At 42.4% G+C, this 21,215-nt stretch overlaps 1 protein-coding gene across 1 annotated transcript in view; it reads left to right on the forward strand.

Annotated features, from left to right (window-relative positions):
* The window catches only part of arrdc1b (arrestin domain containing 1b), a 61,777-nt gene that overhangs the window by 7,950 nt on the left and 32,612 nt on the right, over window positions 1-21,215 (forward strand). The window contains exon 2 of the mRNA XM_079525120.1: window positions 20,778-20,888. Coding sequence (XP_079381246.1) covers window positions 20,778-20,888 — 111 coding nt within the window. The remainder of the gene's footprint in view (window positions 1-20,777; window positions 20,889-21,215) is intronic.

The following is a 21,215-nucleotide window of genomic DNA, read 5'->3' on the forward strand; positions in this document are numbered from 1 at the left end:
TGCAGCGACTCCACCACCAGACCAGTTCAGTGTAGGCATACCATAGAGCCTAAACATTGCACTAAATAAGGTTTAACAATACGAGCGTAAACCTGTAATATGCAGTTTTTTTAAAAGAATGTTGCTTGTTCGTTTCGTGCTATACTTGAAAATAAGTGTGTGTAAACCCATAGTCATATATTATGTTTATAGTATAAAATACAATTCTATATATTTGGCATTAACTATTTTGCCATACAAAGCCAAAGGCCAGTAACAAAGTTTTTTGACACATTTACTTATTTGTCATTTGGGCAAATCGATAAACTATTACGTCATGAACAGACATACTTAATTAGTGCAATATCACTTACCGATAATTTTGGCCCACATTTTTTGTGGCCAATTTAAACCCTATTTTGTCAGTTGAATTCTTAGCGTAGTTTGTTTGTGGTCATTAGTCAGAGCAATCTGGGAACCCATTGGCAAAACAAAGGAAAAACAGCGCCCTCTTCGTGAGTCAACAGTCCCTAGAGACTAGAGTCAGAGTGACGTGAAGGTGGTCTGTCCGGACGGAGGTGGTCCGTCCGCCCGCCAGCGTGCGCAGGGCAGGCACCCGCAGGCACCCCCCCCCCCCCCCCCACAGAAGCACCTAGACTACGTTTTTCCCTGCAGGGAACCCTGATGTGTCAGTCCAAAGGGTGGGCATCTCTTTTTCTCTGCAGCCAGCCGAGCTCTGGGTTTGTGTGTTGTTGGCGTTGTGTTTGTCTAGACTCGGTGGGCCTGCCTGGGTAAATGATGACATCATTGCCTTGAGCCGCCAGCGATAAGGGAGCGAGCAGGTGGAGGAACAGAGGAGCTGAAACAAACAACGCCCTACGTAAGGATACCTGCCATGTTCATTTCACGGAGAGTGTTCCTGCACACTGTCTCCTATCACTTGCATTTAACCACTTGAACCCTAAGCACTCCTTTTTCTGGGGTTGAACGTTCTGGTGTAGAAGGAAACAAGAGCAGACCAAGTACAGACAGAGCCAATTCCGGTCCGTTACACTAGGTATAGAGGGTTTAGTGGTTGAAAAAGTATTTATTGGGAACGGGAAACATTGTTTCGGCACACAGACCTTCACCGGGTTATCTTATCTCTCATCTGGGTTTTTTTAGAAGGTAACCTGATTAATGTCAGTGTACCGAAACATTGTTTCCGTTCACCAGCAATAAATATGTTTGAAATGCAAACTTGCATTTCAAACTTCTTGCACACTTGTGTGCAAGAAAACCGTGGGCAGGAGTCCATTCTTTTCTCCGACACACCTGTTGACGTTTTGCACTTTTATACTCTGTTACAATGGACCAATTTCGGCATGCTCAGATTTTATTACGCAAGTGATTCAGCCAATCAGCGATTTCACCAAGCCTGAATATGCATTTATTTATCATTGCTGTTGGGCAGAAACCTTGTATCTCCATATTTCAAGGGGGTTAATTCCCTACTTCATCATACAGGAGTGTCACACAAAAGTAGTGAAAATAGCAGATCTACAAGCTCACAACGCGTCACATGTGATTTAGCATTATGCTATTTGTGTTTTGTTCTGTTATATGGTGTACTTAACTCTGTTTTTAATTGTGATTGGCAATTTTATTGTTAATCTTATTGGAATTTGCCTGAAATTTGTGTCCAGTGCTACACCAGTACTAAGGTCTGCTCTTACAAATAAAAAAGTGTCATCACCCTAAGCCTTCTCCTCTGGGCGTAGCTCAGTGCTGGTGATGTGCTGTCACTGCTGTGTTGTTTTAACAGCCTCTGTAGAGCACTGTGCTTGTAAGGTGTTTTTGGAGCATCTTTCATGCCAGTCAGGATACTCACTGAGTCACTCTATATGGTGCAGCTGTAGAAGTTGCAGAGTCCATTCCAAATCGCTTCACTCTGTGGAGGAAGAAGAGCCATTGTCTTGCCGCCTTGGCCAAATGGTTTGGACCAGCCCAGTAGTGTGTGAACCCTGAGATATTTGAGGCTGATCCCTCTCTCCATTGCAGACCTGGTGGTGTGAATGATGTTCGTAGATGTGCCTTTTTTGGTGCATCCTTTACAGGTTCGTTTTGTATTAGTACTGAATTTGCAGCTCAACAAAAACTAATTCAGATTAATTTAATTAATCCTAGTGTATGACGGAGAACAATTTCACGATAAATTTAAAATGTCCACGATACGATTATCAGGCTAAACGATAATAACGTCCCATCCCTGTGTGCAACCACCAGGCATTAGCTAGACTGCGATACTCTCACTTAACAGAGCATTTAGCTGTTCGCCTTGTCCGTAGCGTAATCTTGGAGCATTGTCGCCACCACCTGTCCTCTCAGATTGGGATTATGTCGCTTGGATGATCCGTTGACCCCTATAACCAACCCCCCATGCTCTTGTTATTTAGGTCTACTACATTAAGAGGATTCTTTGCGAGGGCTGCACACGCCATAGCGACCGTATTACAGTATCTGTTCCCCATTCTCTTCCTCTGTCACTCCCCGTACTGCCTGGAATATGACTATATGTCCATTGATCTGTGGACATGTTATGAGGAAGCGTGACTCAACAACTTCCCCTTCTGTTTTGACACCCTGGTCAATACTTCAAACTGTGTCCTGACCTAGACTCTTCTCTCTCCTGGCTCCCAAGCTGTAGAATGACCTTCACCGACCTCAGTCAGGACTCAGGACTGTAGACGGACTCTCTTGCCCTTTTTTCACCACAGTCTGAAAACTCCCCTCTAACCTGTAGCTCTCCTTATATCCTTGTGTCACTACGTGTTGCCTGTTTTGGTAGATGCAAAATGTGCAATACTTCTGAAACATATTAACATCAAAATCATGTACGGGGGTTCTTGGCCCCCCAAAAAATCTCAGATATAAATTTGGGCGTTCCATGAAAACGTTTGACAACCACTGCTGTAAACATAGTGGCATGCAAAGGAGCGAGGCTGTAATGTTGTTGATGAAGGGGGAGGAGGTTTTGTGTGATGTTGCAGAGATTCTTGAAGTGCCTGTGGAATGTCACACATTCCATTCTTCACAGTCTACATACAGTAGCATTGCTGTATGTCTACTGCTGGCTTCTGGTCATTGTCAGGTTTTGGTGAACATGAAAATGTCCCTTAGGCCTATCCAAAATGCACTGCATACAGATGAAGTCTTGTACAACCTGTAGAGGCCAGCCTTTGTGCTAAGCATAATTGAGAACTGAAACTTAAGAGAAGCAAGATGTTCTGTAAATCATAACTGAAGAACGGGAAGCTGAAGATTTTAACATAGAGACTATTCTCTCTCTGTCTCTCGTGTGTGTGTGTGTGTGTGTGTGTGTGTGTGTGTGTGTGTGTGTGTGTGTGTGTGTGTGTGTGTGTGTGTGTGTGTGTGTGTGTGTGTGTGTGTGTGTGTGTGTGTGTGTGTGTGTGTGTGTGTGTGTGTGTGTGTGTGTGTGTGTGTGTGTGTGTGTGTGTGTGTGATCAGAGAGATACAGTAAGACATTTGCTACAATTTTCTCTCCAGCTCTTTTCCAATGCACTGCCTCTTCTCATTCAAGATGATTTTTTTTATAGATGATTTGGGCCACTTTAATCACATGTATGTAGATATTATTTATTCACCAGCTCTTGTCTAAGACAAATTTCTTCCTCGGGAGACAACTAATAAAGAACCTTGAACCTACAAAACGTGGATGATTATACGGACTCAGACATGGACATATTCAATTTCCAGTCATGGCACACAGAGTGAAGCTGAAGAGCCAGTCAACACCTTGAGTACCCCTGAGTAGAGTTGGAGTTGGAGCTCAGTTTCCTACTCAAGGACACTCCTCCAAGGATGTTGCAGGGATCGAACTTGTGACCTTCATTAGTATGGTATATTGCTGTTACAGTCAATATTAAACTCCCAATTCGCTGTATGCGTTACAAACCCTTTCTGTTTGGTAACAATGCGTCTGATAAGACCAAGACGGAGAATATTGCTTGCTGGCGGAGGAATGTACTTTAGACTACATCATTCATTAAACATTATTTTGTGTACATTTTATTTTGATCGCTTTGAAGACATCCAAAGCTATCAAGAGGGGGCGTGCCAGTGGAAGAGTGGTTGGTTGCATTGACTGCATATCGTTGCTCTCGGACAGAAAGTAGCTTTTAAAATCTTCTCGCAAATGTATCCCCTACTTAATTAAACAAGAGTTTAGCATGAAAATAGCAGTTTACAGTTATAAGGCTTTATAATACTCGTTATAAATGTTTATAATTATGCATAACTTATATAAAAGTTTATGAAGTATAATAAGTGTTGGTAGTAATGGATTTTAAGCTCAGCAGAACAGCACATAACTACCATAACGTAGTCAGTTTCTGTAAAAAGACACTTTATTAAAGACGGCTACACTGTACCCTCTGAATAAAGAAATAAATAACAATAAATCACTTTAAAAAAGAGAAGACATCTATTTTATACTCTGGTTTATATTCAGCCACCACTCGAATCTCTGAAACCGTGTCTCATGTTGACGACCAGCATTACAGCATTCAACAAGACAAATGGAGCATTCAAGAATCAGGATACTGCTGATGCTCTGTTGCAGATATCAATCCTAATTGCAACCTGCTGATCCACAATTGGAGACACTACCAGCTGAAATGCCATACTATATCAAATCGTCTTCCATTTGACTTGTGCAGAGATCTCAAGGTCACAGCAGATCAGGCGACTACACAGTAAAATCCTCAGTGTTCACTCTCAGGAGTTAAATTCAATTCTAATTCAGGTATTTTATGGTAATAATCATCACCAGTGGCTATTTAAACTAATCAGCGGTCACAGTAGGTGGTAGATGTTTCCCTATTGTCTTAAGGCCTGTGTGGGTTAGTAATATACCAGGGCTACTCAACTTAAGATGGCTCAGGGGCCACTCAGCAATTTTTTTTTTTAAAGTCAAAGGGCCGCAAGGTAAAAATGTCAGTACTATTATTTTGAAATGTTTACAAATTTATTTTGTAACTGAGACTACACGACAGTGAAAAAGCCACATTTCCAGGCCAAACCTCAATGAACGAAAACAAAATGTGAAGAGAACATCATAATGAACAGATTATCACAGGTGAATAAGTAAGTAAGTGGTTAATACTCAACTGACATCAGGCCATATTCTCTTGGAACAAACATCACTATACCTACAATCTTGTTCAAAACAATGAAAATAACTAATTATGTTTTTATTGGTATGACCATTGCCCGCTGCACGTGGGCCTCATGTGGCCCACGTGCAGCGGGTTGAGTAGCACTGTTATATACAGTATAAATTCAGTAAACAGATAACTGATAATATAAAAGAAAGACTATGCTGATAATAATAATAATAAAACTAGAAAAAGTGCCCTTCTGGGCACAGGTCTCCACCAGGAGGATAGGACTGTGTGAGATGTCAAAATGTTGGCAAAATGTTTAGGAGTAATATAAACATGTTTGCCTTTGATGGCAATTGGATGATTTGAGGCATTTTGTTCCAAAAATGTGTTTTGCAAAAATCAACCTGTTGGTGGCGCTATAACAGGCCAATGTGAAAAGGGTGGGATATATTCCTCAGCCTAGTAAGAAAATGTGTGAAAGATTTCACGTAAATTGCATGCTGCGTTCATGATTTGAGGCTTTTGTTCAAAACGGGGCAATCTTGCAAACTGTGAAAGCCAATTATAGCCAATTAGGATGGAATATGAAATATCGGACAGATCCGACTTGAGCACATGACCATAGAGATGCTGTGTAACGATTTGTGAGATCTTTGGACAGAATCTGGAGGAGTAATATAAAAAAATGTGTTTTACAAAAGTCGGCCTCCTAGTGGCGCTATAAAAGGCAGATGCGGAAAATGCAGGTCAAAAGGTTTGTCCTTGGCCTCTAGGGAGTGTGCATGCAACGTTTCACGCAGATCGGTGCAGTTTTAGGTAAAAAATGTGAAAAGCTGCCTCATGGTGGCGCTATAACAGGCCGTTCTGGAAAATGCGGGGCAGAGGTTCATCGTTGGCATCCAGGGAGTGTGTGTGCAAAGTTTGGCATCGACCGGGTTAACGGTGCCGGAGATTAGCTGGTAACGGACGGACGGAAGGAAGGACGGACGGACGGACGGACACACACACACACACACACACACGGACGGAGTGCAAAACATACTCTCTCCCCATGCCTTCGGCCTGGTGGAGACAAAGAAGAAAGAAATTCAAATTATGTTCAGTGCAACAGACTATTTTCAAGACACAGAGTACATTTAGTATTGATTAATTTGCCTAATATTATGAATATGGATGAAGAGTGGCTTGGTTTCGCTGACGCCTCAGAAACGTGCATGGGCTACTCAGGCTAAGTGAACTGTAAAATGTAATGAGGACTACTAATAATAGATGAGATTTTTGACACCGCAGAAAATCCATCTGTCCTGTGCAGAATTTCCAGTTGTTCATTGTAGAGTCGATGTGTGTGTGTGTGTCTGATGAAGGCTGGCTAGTTGGTGTGTGTGTGTGTGTGATCTCATTCATTGTCATCTAGATGAGTTCAGCTGAACAAGAGTGACCAGTGACCACAGAGGGCATGTGGGGTTGCCTGTTTGGCTCTGGATCTAGAGATTAATGTTCTCCTCTGTGGTCACTCACCAAATCAAGTGTTCACGTTCCAACTCTGCAGGCAGCTGCGTGATGTAACATCTGCATTGTGTTGTGTGAGCTTGTAGGTCTGCTAATTTCTGGCAAAGAGATTTGATGTACTCACTGTAGACAGAACGAAAAGACAACTCGGGTCCAGTTTACTAAGTCTACAGATTTTAGTAAACTTATTATTATTAATAGTAGGCCTAATATGTACAGTATATGAGCTGTTTGAAGTTGTAAGATGTGTGTCATTGATTGAGTCCCAAGAATAAGGATCAAAGGGTGTCTATCAGTTCAATACGACACTGTTTCAGTAGGTCGGGCCCCATTTGTGGGTCATGGATACGGGTCACGACTTTTTAACAAAGAAAATTAAAATATGTGTATACATTTTCAAAGAAACAAACAAACAAACAATTCTAAGAAATCCCATGAATGAATAATTAAGATGAAAATGAAAATAGCCGATTTACAAGCGAGCAACGTGGCGCGAAGCCATAAGGATTGTAAGGGTTCCTTTACAGCCGTTTGCAATAGATCATACGGTCATCTTGTCGAGTCCTGTCCAGAGGCTGTGTAAAGGCCAAGGGAGATATGGGGAAAGTAGCTAGAGGCACTAATTGTGTGCAGCACTTAAACATTTAATGAGGCCAGTGAATAGAATGCATCGGATTACATGGTTGTCTGGATGTAGAGAATGAAATATCATGACCTCTGTGCAGTGTGCACAGTAACGTTCTAACGTGTTAATTTTGTCCATTTGTTAACTCTCAGAGTTATTACAGTGTGAGAAACTGGGCAAACACGTCTCAGATGTTTGGTGTATATTACTAGAATTTCGCCGCCCTTCGGGCGGCTCATCCTAGTTCCGTTGCAGCGCAATGGGAAGAAGGAAATTGCGAGATTTGACAGACTCCACTTCATGTTTCAGCTGTGTTTTTAAACCCAGTATTGTGCCCTTCACATGTATTAACAGATGGGTATTATTGTTATTTGTTGTATTTTATTTTCACATCAAAGCAAATTAAAGTAATTTAAAATAAGCACACATGAAACTGCTTTTTACTGTTTTGGTTTACTTACAATAAGTTAGTGTTTTTGGAAACCAAAAGATGTTGAGAATGGAGCAGAACATACTGTAGTATGTTTTTGTGGGGACCTTGACTGCATTATAGTAGGCCTACAATATTTTGGATTGCAGTGACCCCACATTGTTTCTTCGGGAACAATATTTGTAGTTACAATGAGGGCTACATGAGCCGAAGGGAGAGAAACACGTCGCCTCTCTCCAGTCCGTGCGTATGTTGCTGCTGGTGGCTGAATAACAACGGATCGCAGCGGTGACTGACATAAACGCACAGTTACAAATCAGAGGCACTTCAATAAGAAAACTCAACTAATAACGCTTGTGTGTGTTAATCTGCCCGATGCTGACGTTAGTATATAATGTTTAGATTGTTTTCCTCTTGTACATGCGTTTGTGGGCACAGTGGCAGGGGGTGAAAAGCCGATTTGTCCCATGGTGTGCACTGCAAAACATGCTGAAATCAAACCCCACACACACACACACAGACACACACACACACACACACACACACACACACACACACACACAGTCACTCAGTCACAATGTTACAATTCGCACGGTGATATTGTAAGTCGCAAATGCGAGTACGTAGTGGCACTGGCGAGCCCTGTGTAGTGTAGTGCCATTGTCGCGGCATCGCGAGGCGATCCAAATTCCCCCCCCCCGCGCACGCACGCACGCACGCACACACACACTGTACGTAGCTGTTTGTTGTTGCAGCGCGCGCGTGTGCGTGTAGTGTTGTTGTTGGTATCCATATATGCGCCTGGGTTTGTCCCGCTTGTACCACGCCAGGTGTCGACGCGGTCGTGTTAGCATGATGGTAAGTGTCCAAGTTAGAATCAGAGTGTGCGCTGTGTAGTTCTTCTTCTTCTAGTAAACAGAAGCCGTGTGTGTGTCACACCAAAAGTGGTGACCTATAGAATCCTGTACACAGAAGCATCACGCAATCGTCTCCCTCCCTGTGTGGGTCACGTGGTGGGCTGTGAGCCAATGGGAGAGGGAATGTAGTGTTGCCAGGTCCGCGTATTGTAAGCGAGTGGTAGTGTGTGTAAGTAGCGTGTTGAATGGCATTTTTTCTGTGCTTGTTTTCATAGACGTGGCAAGAAATTAGGCGGGGGTGTCGGTGCTTGTGGCGTGTTTGTGTTTATTATTGATATGGATATTGTTTGCGAGTGTGGACGGGAGCCGGCTGTAGTGGCAGTGCGATGACAATTTTTACGCGGCTGGTGTTGAGTGTGGCCGTGCGGCGCGACATGAGGAGATAGGGAACCAACGACGCGGAGGGTAAGTGTGTGACGTGTTAGTGTGTTGTTGCAGTGTGTGTTGCAGCGTGTGGCAGCGTGTCAGTGACGTAGTAGCTGGTGCCTTTTGTTCCTGTGCGTGCTTTTGGGCACATGTTTTCAATTGTAATATAGGATGGAATGGGGTGGTACTGTATACCTTGGCTTACGTTCTGTTCTGTAACTATAGAGCACCGAAGTCTGACGTCAATATCGGTAGAGGGCGCACGTTCATGTACTTTTTATTTGCATTTTGTACTTTTGATCGCCTCATATAACAACTGTGTTTGAAAAATAAACAAATTGTCCCGGCCGTTTCACTCATATGGAGATGAAGAATCAACTGACTGAGAGAAAACGCTATTGTTACTGCTGCTGAATTAGTTACTGACTGACGGTCGTAAACGATACAGTGACACCTCCCCGACAATACAGTAAGACGATAAGACAGTTTGTTTATTTTTGGACCACAACGCTTATATGAGACGATTTTAAGAGGACCCCATGTGTTGTTCTCCATAGAGAAAAACTTCCATGAACCAGGGGATGAGCGAGTGACGTCAGGACTTTGGCGCTCTATTCAGTTGCGTTCAACAAGGCAGAGAAAAAAATCCTCTTCACACAGTGAAGTGTTAAACACAAAATAAAACCAAATTAAAAACAGCACTATACTGTACGTATTAGGGTAACGGGGCAGCTGGGCGACTGTTCCCTGAACCTAGGAATACAGGTTTGGGGAGCATGTCTATGTTCCCTCAACCCAGTTTGTTCCCTCAGCCCCTAAAGTTTGTTCCATCAACCCTGTTTATTACCTCAGCCCATAGCCCCCTCAGCCCTATGTTCCCTCAGACCTATGTTCTGTCAACCCTACGTTCCCTTAATCCTATATACCTATATACCCTTAATCCTCATCAGCCTCATGTTTTAGGCATCATTTCTTGGGCATGAATCCACACTCTAACACAGAGGACAACAGATGACAGTGGAATGTGGACCATGTCAACTCCATGTGTCAAGTACTGTACAGTAACCATGTGCCATTTCCAAATAGATGAACCGATTCCCACCGTATCGGTATCATGTAACTCAGACGGTGCTGAGTTCATGGCCATCACAGCTTGATGGCCACCATCAGTGTGGCCACTCACTTGGGCCTCATAGTGAGTCAATACGATCCACTGGGCCACATTCCTTCAGCATCAGCATGGTATGTAAAGGTATTGAGTCTTCAGGGTCCGTAGGTCGGCATTCCTTCATTGTCATGGTATGCAAAAAGGCTGCCCTGCTATCATTATAGTGATGCCACGAAGGCCTGGCTCTGATAATGAGGGAACATACTGCATCTGAGCTGACCCCACTGTGGTTATGGTCACGGATTCCCAACACAACCTAGGTTATGTTTGGTATGATCTGTATTGATTTGCCTAAATCCAGGCAGCACACAGTGAAACGAGGAGCACTTCTTGCATTTTGGTTTTACAATCGGTTTCTATTAGGGTTGTCCCGATTTCCGATCAACTGATCGGAAATCGGGGCCGATCACCTCATTTTCAAATGATCGGAATCTGATCAGGAGCAAAAAACATGATGAGGAAATCCCTAGTATCAATATTATATCCATCCATATCATGATATTAGACTGGATATTGTCTGTGATTTTGGATATTGTACTATTGTGATATGGCATAAGTGTTCTATAAAAATATAAATATCGGATCGGGAAAATTCGGTAGATACTCAAAATCAAGTGATCAGAATCAGATCGGGAGCAAAAAGAAAAGTGATCGGGACATCCCTAGTTTCTATGTTAGTTTTCCTAAATCAAGTATAACAAATAGTGAAACGAGGAGATTTTTTCAGTTTCTATTTTAATTTGGCTACAAATAATGACTTTGTTTTTATTCATGCTTCATGGCGTGCATTTATCTGTAAAAGTGTGCTTGATCATACACTTAAACATAACCATGTTAGAACTCATCACGGCGAACTGTAGCAAACATACTTTCATTATCAGGTGGCAAGTGGCACATTGTCTATTCATGAGGAAGAGACCATGTACAGTGTACCTGACTCTCTTTTCAATCGCTCACTGTCGCTCTCACTCAGGACTCAAAATGAGTGCTATTAACTTATCATCTGATTATTTATGAATCCGTGATTATCGGAATTTGTATGATAATTAATAATACAAAAAAAGATCTAATCTCATTTTGAACAATCTAGAATTCAAAACTCCAAAAACTGGAAACTCTGTACACTCGAGTTTGAGTTTGAGATCTGTTCTAGTCAAATTTAGAATGTAAAACTAAAAATCAGACGTCTGAAATAAGTGGTACCCAGACAGACATACAGTACATAGGGACAGTCATTGCTGATCCTTGAAGTGGTTGCACCACTTAAAAAAGGTGCTGAGTGAACAGTGCCATGTCATTGTTACAACCCATTATTCCGATGTCATGTTGGTCCGACTGACTAACCCTATCCCTAACCCTAGCCACATGCGGAAGCCACGTAGTCGGAATTATGGGCAGTCCCCTTGGGCTTGAACATACTGTAGGGCTGAGGGAACATGAGGCTGATGCCAGTTTGGGTTGTTTTCTTGCAACTTACTTTTTTCTTTTCACTTTTTTGGGAAGTGATGTGTCACGCGCACGCAACACTTTACCTACAAAGCATATATTTGGCTTTATTATTCTGGTATTCATGCCTGGCATCTATGGAACACACATTTTTCACAGTTCATAGATTCTCAAGAGATTCACCAGGCCCTTCCTAATCTCCTCATTAAATCTCATTTGTGAAGATATCTCAGTCATTTTATAGACACAGTTCTCGCCTTGTCTGGGGTACTTTCCCTGCTCCCTGTTTTGGCTGAAGGATAAATGGCTACCTCAGTGTGCATTGTTCCGAATTTAAACAAACTGTAGCTCCGTTGTGCCTGAGATCATCAGCAGAACCTTTCCTCAAATACGACACCATGTCTTTCAGGCGCAGTGTCCCTGACTGCACCTCAGTGGTGGGAAATAAATACATTTACTCAACAAGTACTGTATTTTTACTTTACTTGAGTGTATATCCAGTTTTCAATACTTTATAGTTGTACTTCACTACGGGCCTGGCACATCTCGGAGGAAGATATTGTACTTTTCTACTCCAGAAAGTAACTCCTAGTTACTTTCTAGATTTAGATTTGGAACACAAAACATACAATAACGCTTAAACTCTATATATTTATACTTTGGGTTAGGGATTGGCTATTTTCTAAAGATTTTGAGTACTTTTACTCTTGATATATTTCAATGGGGTAGCAGGGGCCAACAATTTACAATTTCAATTTACAATTTAGGCATTTAGCAGACGCTCTTAATCCAGAGCGACTTACATTAAGCAATAAAAAAAGCATGGCATACATCACATATATAAAAACGTAGTTATCATGAATCATGCGTAGACTAAGAACGTAACAGTGGAGTATCTATGTAAACTATACATACTATACTATACTATATAATATATTATACATATGTACTATAAAGTGCTATGACTACATGAAGTGCAATTCTAGAGCTGTCTACGTAACAACAACAACACCTGTTGCAGCACTCGCAAGTGGCAGCGGTGGCCGAACGGATAGCGGAGCGGTCTTGATACCGGAAGGTCGCCAGTTCGAATCAGCGGTCCGACATGTTAAAATTACCACCGCTGAAGTGCCCTTGAACAAGGCATTGAACCACTACGATGAAATGTGTTCTATGAGCAGGGCCTGGCTGGAAACAAGTTCTTGAGCTTAGCCCAGATACCCTGGGTAAATATAGTAATCATTTCATTTCATTTCATTTCATTTCACCACGCAAGCTACAGATCGTACAAATGACCAATACCCCCAGAGTCTCCCGAGAGGAGGGGAGGAAGAGAGACTCGCTAGGACAGTTTCAACGGCAACAACAACGAAAGTGACACAGATGCAGAGAAGGCTCAAACAACCCACTTTGTTACTCGAAAACAGCAGAGTAAGGCCAAGTGTGGACAAGGACGAATGCATGCACACCGCACCAACTTATGGTTGGGTGACACGTAGGAGGACCCTAGGCAGGACTCCTGTTGGCTCTGGCATAAGAGAAAGGACAATAGCTGGCAGCTTGGATGAGAGGGGCAGTGATTTGGCCAATTATCACTGCTGACCTGCCAACTGGGTCGAAACACTCTCAGAATGTTGGGGACCACCTGATGACCTCTCTTCCAGGCCAAGGCTTTATCCATTATAGATGGATTATAATTGCATCTTTGATGTACTGCCCAATACTTTTGTACTTTTACTCAAGTCAAATTGTGAATGCTGCACATTTTCTTGTATCAAGAGTATTTCTACATTGTGGTATTGCTACTTTTACTTACAGTATGTAAAAAAATCTGAATACTTCCTCCTCCACCACTGCTGCTCACCATGGCCGCCACAAATGCTGACTCAGTGATGCCATATAGTGATATCACTGAGGTCAAGTTGTGACTGATAGAGACGGGCTGTGTGTTGCATGGCCACAAAGTGGAAAGCCTTTGTTGCAACAACGATTTCTCTGCTCTTGATCTTTCGTGTTGACACGATGGCCAGTGTGTGGTCATTATCATGAGCAAAGAACCACCATTTACCATTTTGAAGTGCCTTTTGTTACGGTGAAGGAGTGACATAACAAACAGCGGTATTGCTTAACAGGCACGTATTCTATCCAGAATGGTTGCCCCCAAGGGCCCAAATTCCAGTGCAGGGAGAGGGTTGAGGATCACAGGAATAAATGAGTTGCTCAAAAAAGTGTAACTATATAAGAGAACTATTCCTAAACTATCCCCAGATAGATGCCTTGGGGAATTAAAACTACCAAAAACTGAAGGTATAATTATCCCTCCTTGGTTGTCACACGTCTGTCTAGTTCAGGAACTGTAGGAACTGTAAGTCCTCATTGATTTGGGGTAATGATAATAACTTTATTTGTTACAACGTGAGCTATCTCCTGATCCCCGCCCCTAACTGCTTCTCACAGGAGGGTGGTGCCTTGCATGGTTTCCTGTGTGTGTGTGTGTGTGTGTGTGTGTGTGTGTGTGTGTGTGTGTGTGTGTGTGTGTGTGTGTGTGTGTGTGTGTGTGTGTGTGTGTGTGTGTGTGTGTGTGTGTGTGTGTGTGTGTGTCCATAATAGACAATCTAAGTAATATTACTGTAATCTGCACTACACACTGCACAGCCAATCTCCCTTTCTCTTTTCTCCCTCTCTCTTTTCGCACGCACGCACCATTTCCACATCACATAAGGAAATCACGGCCTACGCAAAGCCTTTGAAGCAATACAATACAGAGCAGTCATCGTAAAGCACTCTTGCTTGCCGTCAGAAGGCTATCGATCATATTATCTCTCCTCCTGGCTGGCGCTATCTGCCCACACAGTCTGATACTGCTTGTAACAGTCCTGTTGCTGTGATAAGCAGAGCAGACAGCATCCACGCCTACCCTCATGTTCCACAGACAGAGAGACAGTCACTGAGCCAAGCAGTGCACCTGGACCGTCTCTTTACTGCCGGGGAGATCCAGCCAACAGACAACTGAGTCAGATGATCACACTCTATAGTCTCTCTCAGTGTCTCTCCTCCAGCTACTCGGCACAGTACAATTAGCCTTTATGACTCACTCTTTCCCTGAGGTAAAGTTAAACGTTTTCATTGTAAGTTCTCGGTTGAGAGACGCCCTGCGGCTCCGATGCTACTATTGCCAGCTGGCATGTCAAAGGTGTGATCCACAGCTGTGGATCAGTGTGTGATTCCGCTCGTCAGCGGAGCCGGCATGTCTTTTCTACTCGACAAGATGTCATTATTACTCTAGGAGTAAGGACTATTGATTTGATATATACATTATACATGCTGGCCAATATTGATGACATCAGGGATCTCCATATATGGGCTTAACTGCAACAGCAGGTCGCTTTTACCATGACGTATCCATCCCTGATGATGTCCCGTGATGTCCCAATGACCTGGACACCATATATGGGCGCTGATGTCACGTGATGTCATCTTGACCTGGGCACCAGGCTTGCCTGGGGTGACCAACCAACACACTGATGGGAAATGCAAGATTCCATAGTAAATGCGACCTGTGGTCGCAAACAAAAAAAGCATAGTTGCACACTTTCTTTCTTTCTTTCTTTCTTTCTTATGCAGCTGCTAGAATTTCATCTGGAACAAGGAAAGATGGCACATCACTCTAGCCCACTTGCACTTGTTACCAGTGAAATACAGAACAGAACCGATTGATTTTACGTTTTGTTTATATATGGATTAGCTCCACAATACATCTCTGATCTGCTAATTCCACATTCTAGCCTCAGGTCACTCGGGTCACTCCTCTCAGCAACAAGTCTAATCACACCTCAAAAGCAAAGGTGACCAGGCATGTTCTGTTGCCTCTAGCTCTGGAATAGTCTTATGTCCCACATTAACCACTTACAATGCATCCTACATACTTACTTAGCTGACCGTGGTCCCCTGGGGGTCTATACTTGGGCCCTTCCTTTATTCCATCTACAGTGTAGAGAGGGAGACACACACACACATTCCTGGTACTCAGCTGTTCAATGTTAAGCAATTAACACTTTGTGTTAACACACCACTTTAAAAAAAAAACCCAGAGTGCCCACGTTTTACATTCATTTACATTCAGGTTTGTTTTTATAAATGGCCGGCGAGCCGCATTGGGCGGCTCCGCGGGCCGCAAAATGCCCGCGGATCGCCAGTTTGACACCACTGATCTACAGTGTAGACTCCTTTTGGAATGATAGCCGCATTGGAACTTGATGAGGGCAGTTGTGACCAGTAGCTGGCACGCATGTGTATGCAGTATACCAGTATATACATTTGTAACTTTTGTTTACTATTAAGTAGAATGGCTATTTTAATTATTGATATTACAGTTGCAGATGATAATTAGCACGTCAAACTTTGTGAGACAAATAAATAATTGAACAAGTAAAAAAATAAGGGGGAAAAAATGTGCATACTCTTTTTATTTGGAACATCAGCCTGCCCCTTGCTCGGTAAGGACAATGAAACTCTCTTTCAACTGTAGCAGAGAAAGGTACCACTGTACCAGTAGTATGTTTTACTTTTCTGAAAACTATGTTGAGGGCCACATTAAACCTCTTTGGGGGGCGCTTTTGGCCCCCAAAATACGAGTTTGACACCAAAACCTTTGGTGGATGTTCACCTCACAATAGGGAAGCCAAGGTTTATGTGGTAAAGTCTTGTTCAACCGCTGACAATTCTAAATTCAAATTTAAAGCCTGTCACCTTTTTCTCTTGCATTTACCTCTGAGGTTGTCCCATATTCTTTCTTTCATTTTGAATAACCTCAGCGTTTTAATCTATTGTTTTATTTGGTTCGTCGTAACCTTATCATTTCAGAATGTTATTGTGATTGATGTGTTTTTAATTTTAGCCTTCCTTTTGTGTGTATTATGATTTATTATATTTTGTTTGGCTATCCTTATAGTCTCGTGTGGCCAGACTGTTGCCTCCCACAATTTTCAAACGCTTCCTTACGGTCATTCGAAGATTGTAGAATAGACAGTTCTCTGGCTACTGGAGACTGGGCTATCCTCAATTGGGAAGCATGTTGGGTCAAAGCCTGTTCTTAAATATGCCATATAATTAAAGATGAATATAATCTAAGAGTGCCCTTGGCTTTGTGTAACAGAATGTGGCAACACATCATCCTTATAGTCACCGCTGTGCCTCTAGATAGCACACTCATTACTAGAACTGCTGGTCCATCTGGCCCACACGTGCCCCTTCTATTAGCGTCGCTGTCGGGCACAAATCTTGTATCTCCATATTTCATCTCTTTATGTTATTTATTTTCATAAATCAATGCCCTATTTTGTACGTTGTCGTATGACAGTGTTACACAAAGCTCACAACACATCGCTACATGTTGTGAGCTTGTAGTTCAGGTATTTAAATATATATAAAATATAATTATTTATTGTGTATTTGCTACACACAATTGCTGTTTTTTGACTATTGATTTTTGGGGTCTAACTGGGGTAAAGGGGTGTTGTGTAGGCTATTAATCACACATAGTTACTGTTGTTATTGGATATTTGTGTAAGTATAGTCTCTGTTCCTTTAAGTTCTGGGCTGGGGGTGTGTCCAAATCCAGTGTTGCTCTCCACTCAGTATATTTTGAGCTCCCGTTTTGTAATGTTGACAAACAGACCCTTGAACAGACAAAAGACAAACTTACCCTACTACTGGCCTGGTTATTTGGTCTTCCCAGATATCTTTACATTTTGTTTTTTTTATTTCCATTTCTGCTAAGAAGCATCTATATGCTTAGATGATTTCTATTAATATTAGGATAAATGTGTGCGCCTGTAAAGACGAGACGGAAAGGAGGGTTCACTTCTTTATATTTTACTCATGATCAGAGCTTCCGTGCTCCAGACTGTATGACGGAATTCGAAGCATTTGAAAATTGCAAGAGGCAACAGTCTGGCCACGCGAGACTACAGTACATTTTATCCATTGGAACACTGGTTCTCTTTTATGCATTTCCTGAAAAGTATTGGTTTTGGACATACACAAGGTTCCCCTCCGACAGAGGTGATGTGGCATTATGGAAGGCCATAGATTAGGCATTAGACTATATTCCACTCTGTTGCAGTATCCAGGTTCCCTGCTGCTTGTGGTGGGGGATATGAACAGATTATCCCTGCTCTGACCTTTTTCAAGGCTGAGCCCTTTACACAGTCGTACACAGGAAAATACAGAGTGTTCATTTAACTCCAGGACAGTGGTTCCCAAATCTGTTAGCTCAAGACCCAAAAGAGAGATTAGATGTTTGCCCGGTGCCCAAACTAGTGAAAATAGCAGATCTACAAGCTCACAATGTGCCAATGTTAGATCTGCTATTTTCATTGCTTCTTAAAAAATTGTTTGTTTATTTATTTAAATTGATAAAGTTGTAATCTTTGCTCTTATCTTTTGAAATAATGGATGTTATTACGTGCGAGCGACCCATAAAAATTGCTCTGCGATGTAGTGTGTGTGTGTGTGTGTGTGTGTGTGTGTGTGTGTGTGTGTGTGTGTGTGTGTGTGTGTGTGTGTGTGTGTGTGTGTGTGTGTGTGTGTGTGTGTGTGTGTGTGTGTGTGTGTGTGTGTGTGTGTGTGTGTGTGTGTGTGTGTGTGTGTGTGTGTGGGGGCTAGGGGGGTCTCACAATGGCATAGCACCCCTCTGTGAATAGGGCAGATGGCTGCAAAAGCAGATTGCATGGGTTTTATTTAATGCCCACATCAACAGTGACTAGGTTGAAGGGCAGCACTGCTTTTAGTGCGACACACATTTTGGTTATTGTTTTTAACCGGCAGAAGATGTCCTCCCCCCAACCCTGCCACACCACACCCCCTCCAAACTGTGCCAATAACCAGCTCTGCCACTGCCAGCGGAGAGTGCTGCCATCTGTCGTGTGTATGTGTATGTGTGTGTGTGTGTGTGTGTGTGATTGTGTCCCTTTTTTGCTGCAGTTTTTTTTTATTTGTGCCATATGTTATTGTTTACCAATTCGCAAACTATCTAGGTATCTGTCTTTAACAATCTTTGTAAAAAAACAAATCTAAATGTGTGAATACTGTAGTGCGCTAAACAATAACTTCCTCATTCTAAGTATCCGGTCCTCATGCCTTCTGTGACGATTTCAGGCCATGAGGAAATATGATAGCGTGGGAATCAGTTTTCAAGTAGAATGGAGAGAAACGCAACCCTGTGTTCTGTTCGGCATTTCTTTGCCACCATGAAAAGGCTTTCACGTCATGACAGGGAGATCAACGGGGGGGGGGGGGGGGGGGCTGTGTGTGTGTGTGTGTGTGTGTGTGTGTGTGTGTGTGTGTGTGTGTGTGTGTGTGTGTGTGTGTGTGTGTGTGTGTGTGTGTGTGTGTGTGTGTGTGTGTGTGTGTGTGTGTGTGTGTGTGTGTGTGTGTGTGTGTGTGTGTGTGTGTGTGTGTGTGTGTGTGTGTGTATGACATACAGTAGGCTACTGTCCTGAGTCTGCAACTAAGATTATCAATACCATAGGTTAGCCATAAGTTTACATAACTTCAGAATCATCTTTATTGTCACACCACAGGTTTACAGGTGTAAAACAGTGGGCGAAATGAATAGATTTTTCTGTTGTTTCCAGAAAGAGAAAGGGGAGAAAGGACAAAAGATTGTATGCAGGCTACATGAAGTTATAGACATAAAGTGTTGAGCATATCAGCTGGTATGGATATTAAGAAGCGTCTCATCGCGTTATTGTAGTGGGATTAAGGCACAGAGTAGGAGTGTGTACTGTATCAAGTTCGTCCACACAAAGGTCACTTTCACTGGTATGAATCATGATCCATAACTTTCTGCATCATTGTTGTTGCTGCATTATCATTCATCATTCCTACATGAAAACATGTTCCAACATGTCAACCACAAGATCACTGGTTCAGAATCGGATTACTGGATACTTTCATTTCAGTAACAATTATGTGGGTGCTGGCTGCACACTCCCTCTTCTATCTGCCGACAGCCACATAATCCACAGTCTTTTTTTGATAGATTATTTACCACTTTAGAGGAGAATAAGGCTCCATACACCCACCGCCGCTCAAGTGGCACTATGATTAAGTATACCACGGTGATTTGTGCGCTTGATTGGGTCATTTTCTTGCTAATTAGTGCACGCAGTGTGGTAGAGGTCCGTTTTTTCACACTGTGTCGACGGAGCCACGTGGAGTCATAACTGCTCCGTAAACATGTAATCTGCTTTGTGTCTGTGGTCAGGATGTGTCAGATCATCGGAGGATCAAATTAGATCCCGTGGAACGGTTTGAATCTGATTAGCTGACGGCTAGCATGTGAGTTACAGGCTCACATCCCAGCTTGCCCCGCTCACATCAAATCCCCCCCACCCTTTCCTTGTTTAAAACCACCCTCAAAACCCACCTCTTCAGACTTGCATTCCCCATCAAATTCAAATCCCAATTTTAATGATTTTGTTTGCTTAGTTTTTAACCTTTTGAACTAGTTATTTTCTTAAAATGCTGTTTTTGTTTTTGTTTTGTTTTGTAAAGCGACTTTGAGTATCTAGAAAAGCACTATATAAATTGGCTACAACATTAAACATGATCTGTCTTTTTTATGGATTGCCTGAATGGTTAACTATGTTGGAAAAATGGAAACATTCAATTTGTTATTTTTTTAGCTACTATAGTTCAGCTAGCCTGGGCAGCATTCCACTTCAGGTTTATGATCCGGTCGGGAGCGGATGGTAACTTTCGTCATGTTGTAGTCAATGATTTGTAGTCATCTGGCAGGAAACCACAAGCCTTATTCTGCCTTGTGGTTTCCTGCCTGATGACTACAAATCACTGACTACAACATGACGTAAAATTACCATCCTTTTTTCCCTTTACACCAAATCTCTGATCTACTTAACTGATCTACGTAAGCTCACAACAGGACACGTTGTATTTAGGAGTTCTAGACAACAGCAACTCCTGTGAATGTTCTTTGATGCCATTAACCAAGACAGAAGGAAACAAGCTAATAAACTGTGACATGGAGATTGCAAAAGTCTCCGTTTAAATAATTCTGATGCTAACTTTTTATCACTGCTTGTTTCCTTAGTATTTATTGTAGGAACAAACAATGTTTTGACTCCTCTTTGCTTTCCTCTCTCCCCAGCCATCAAAGTGAACTGCCAGGGCTCATGTGGGGTTTCCAACAAAATGAACGACACCTCGTGGACACTGGAAGAGCAGTATTTCAACAGCACACTGTCTGTAACTGACAAAGGTGAGGTCGTTTAAGTTTCTACAAGGCTGGCCGATATGTCTTCAAATCAATATCACAAATCACGATCATTTAAAACATTTGCCTCGGTTAACGATTAATGAAGATGATATTTCATATCATCAGTGAAAATTGCAGGTCCACAAGCTCACAACACGTTGGATTGTTGTGAGCTTGTAGATTGTGCACTGTGCAGATTGTGCAGCTGCTGTAGCAGCTATTTGTTTCACCTGTAGTGTAGCGCTGCTTGCAAACAGAACAGTAACACTGACTAGGACCTTTTATTTTGTTTGGATTATACAAAAAATATATATAAAAGAAAATAGTATC

The sequence above is a fragment of the Electrona antarctica genome (assembly GCF_951216825.1).
Source record: "Electrona antarctica genome assembly, chromosome: 16".
In the NCBI taxonomy this organism is placed as follows: Eukaryota; Metazoa; Chordata; class Actinopteri; order Myctophiformes; family Myctophidae; genus Electrona; species Electrona antarctica.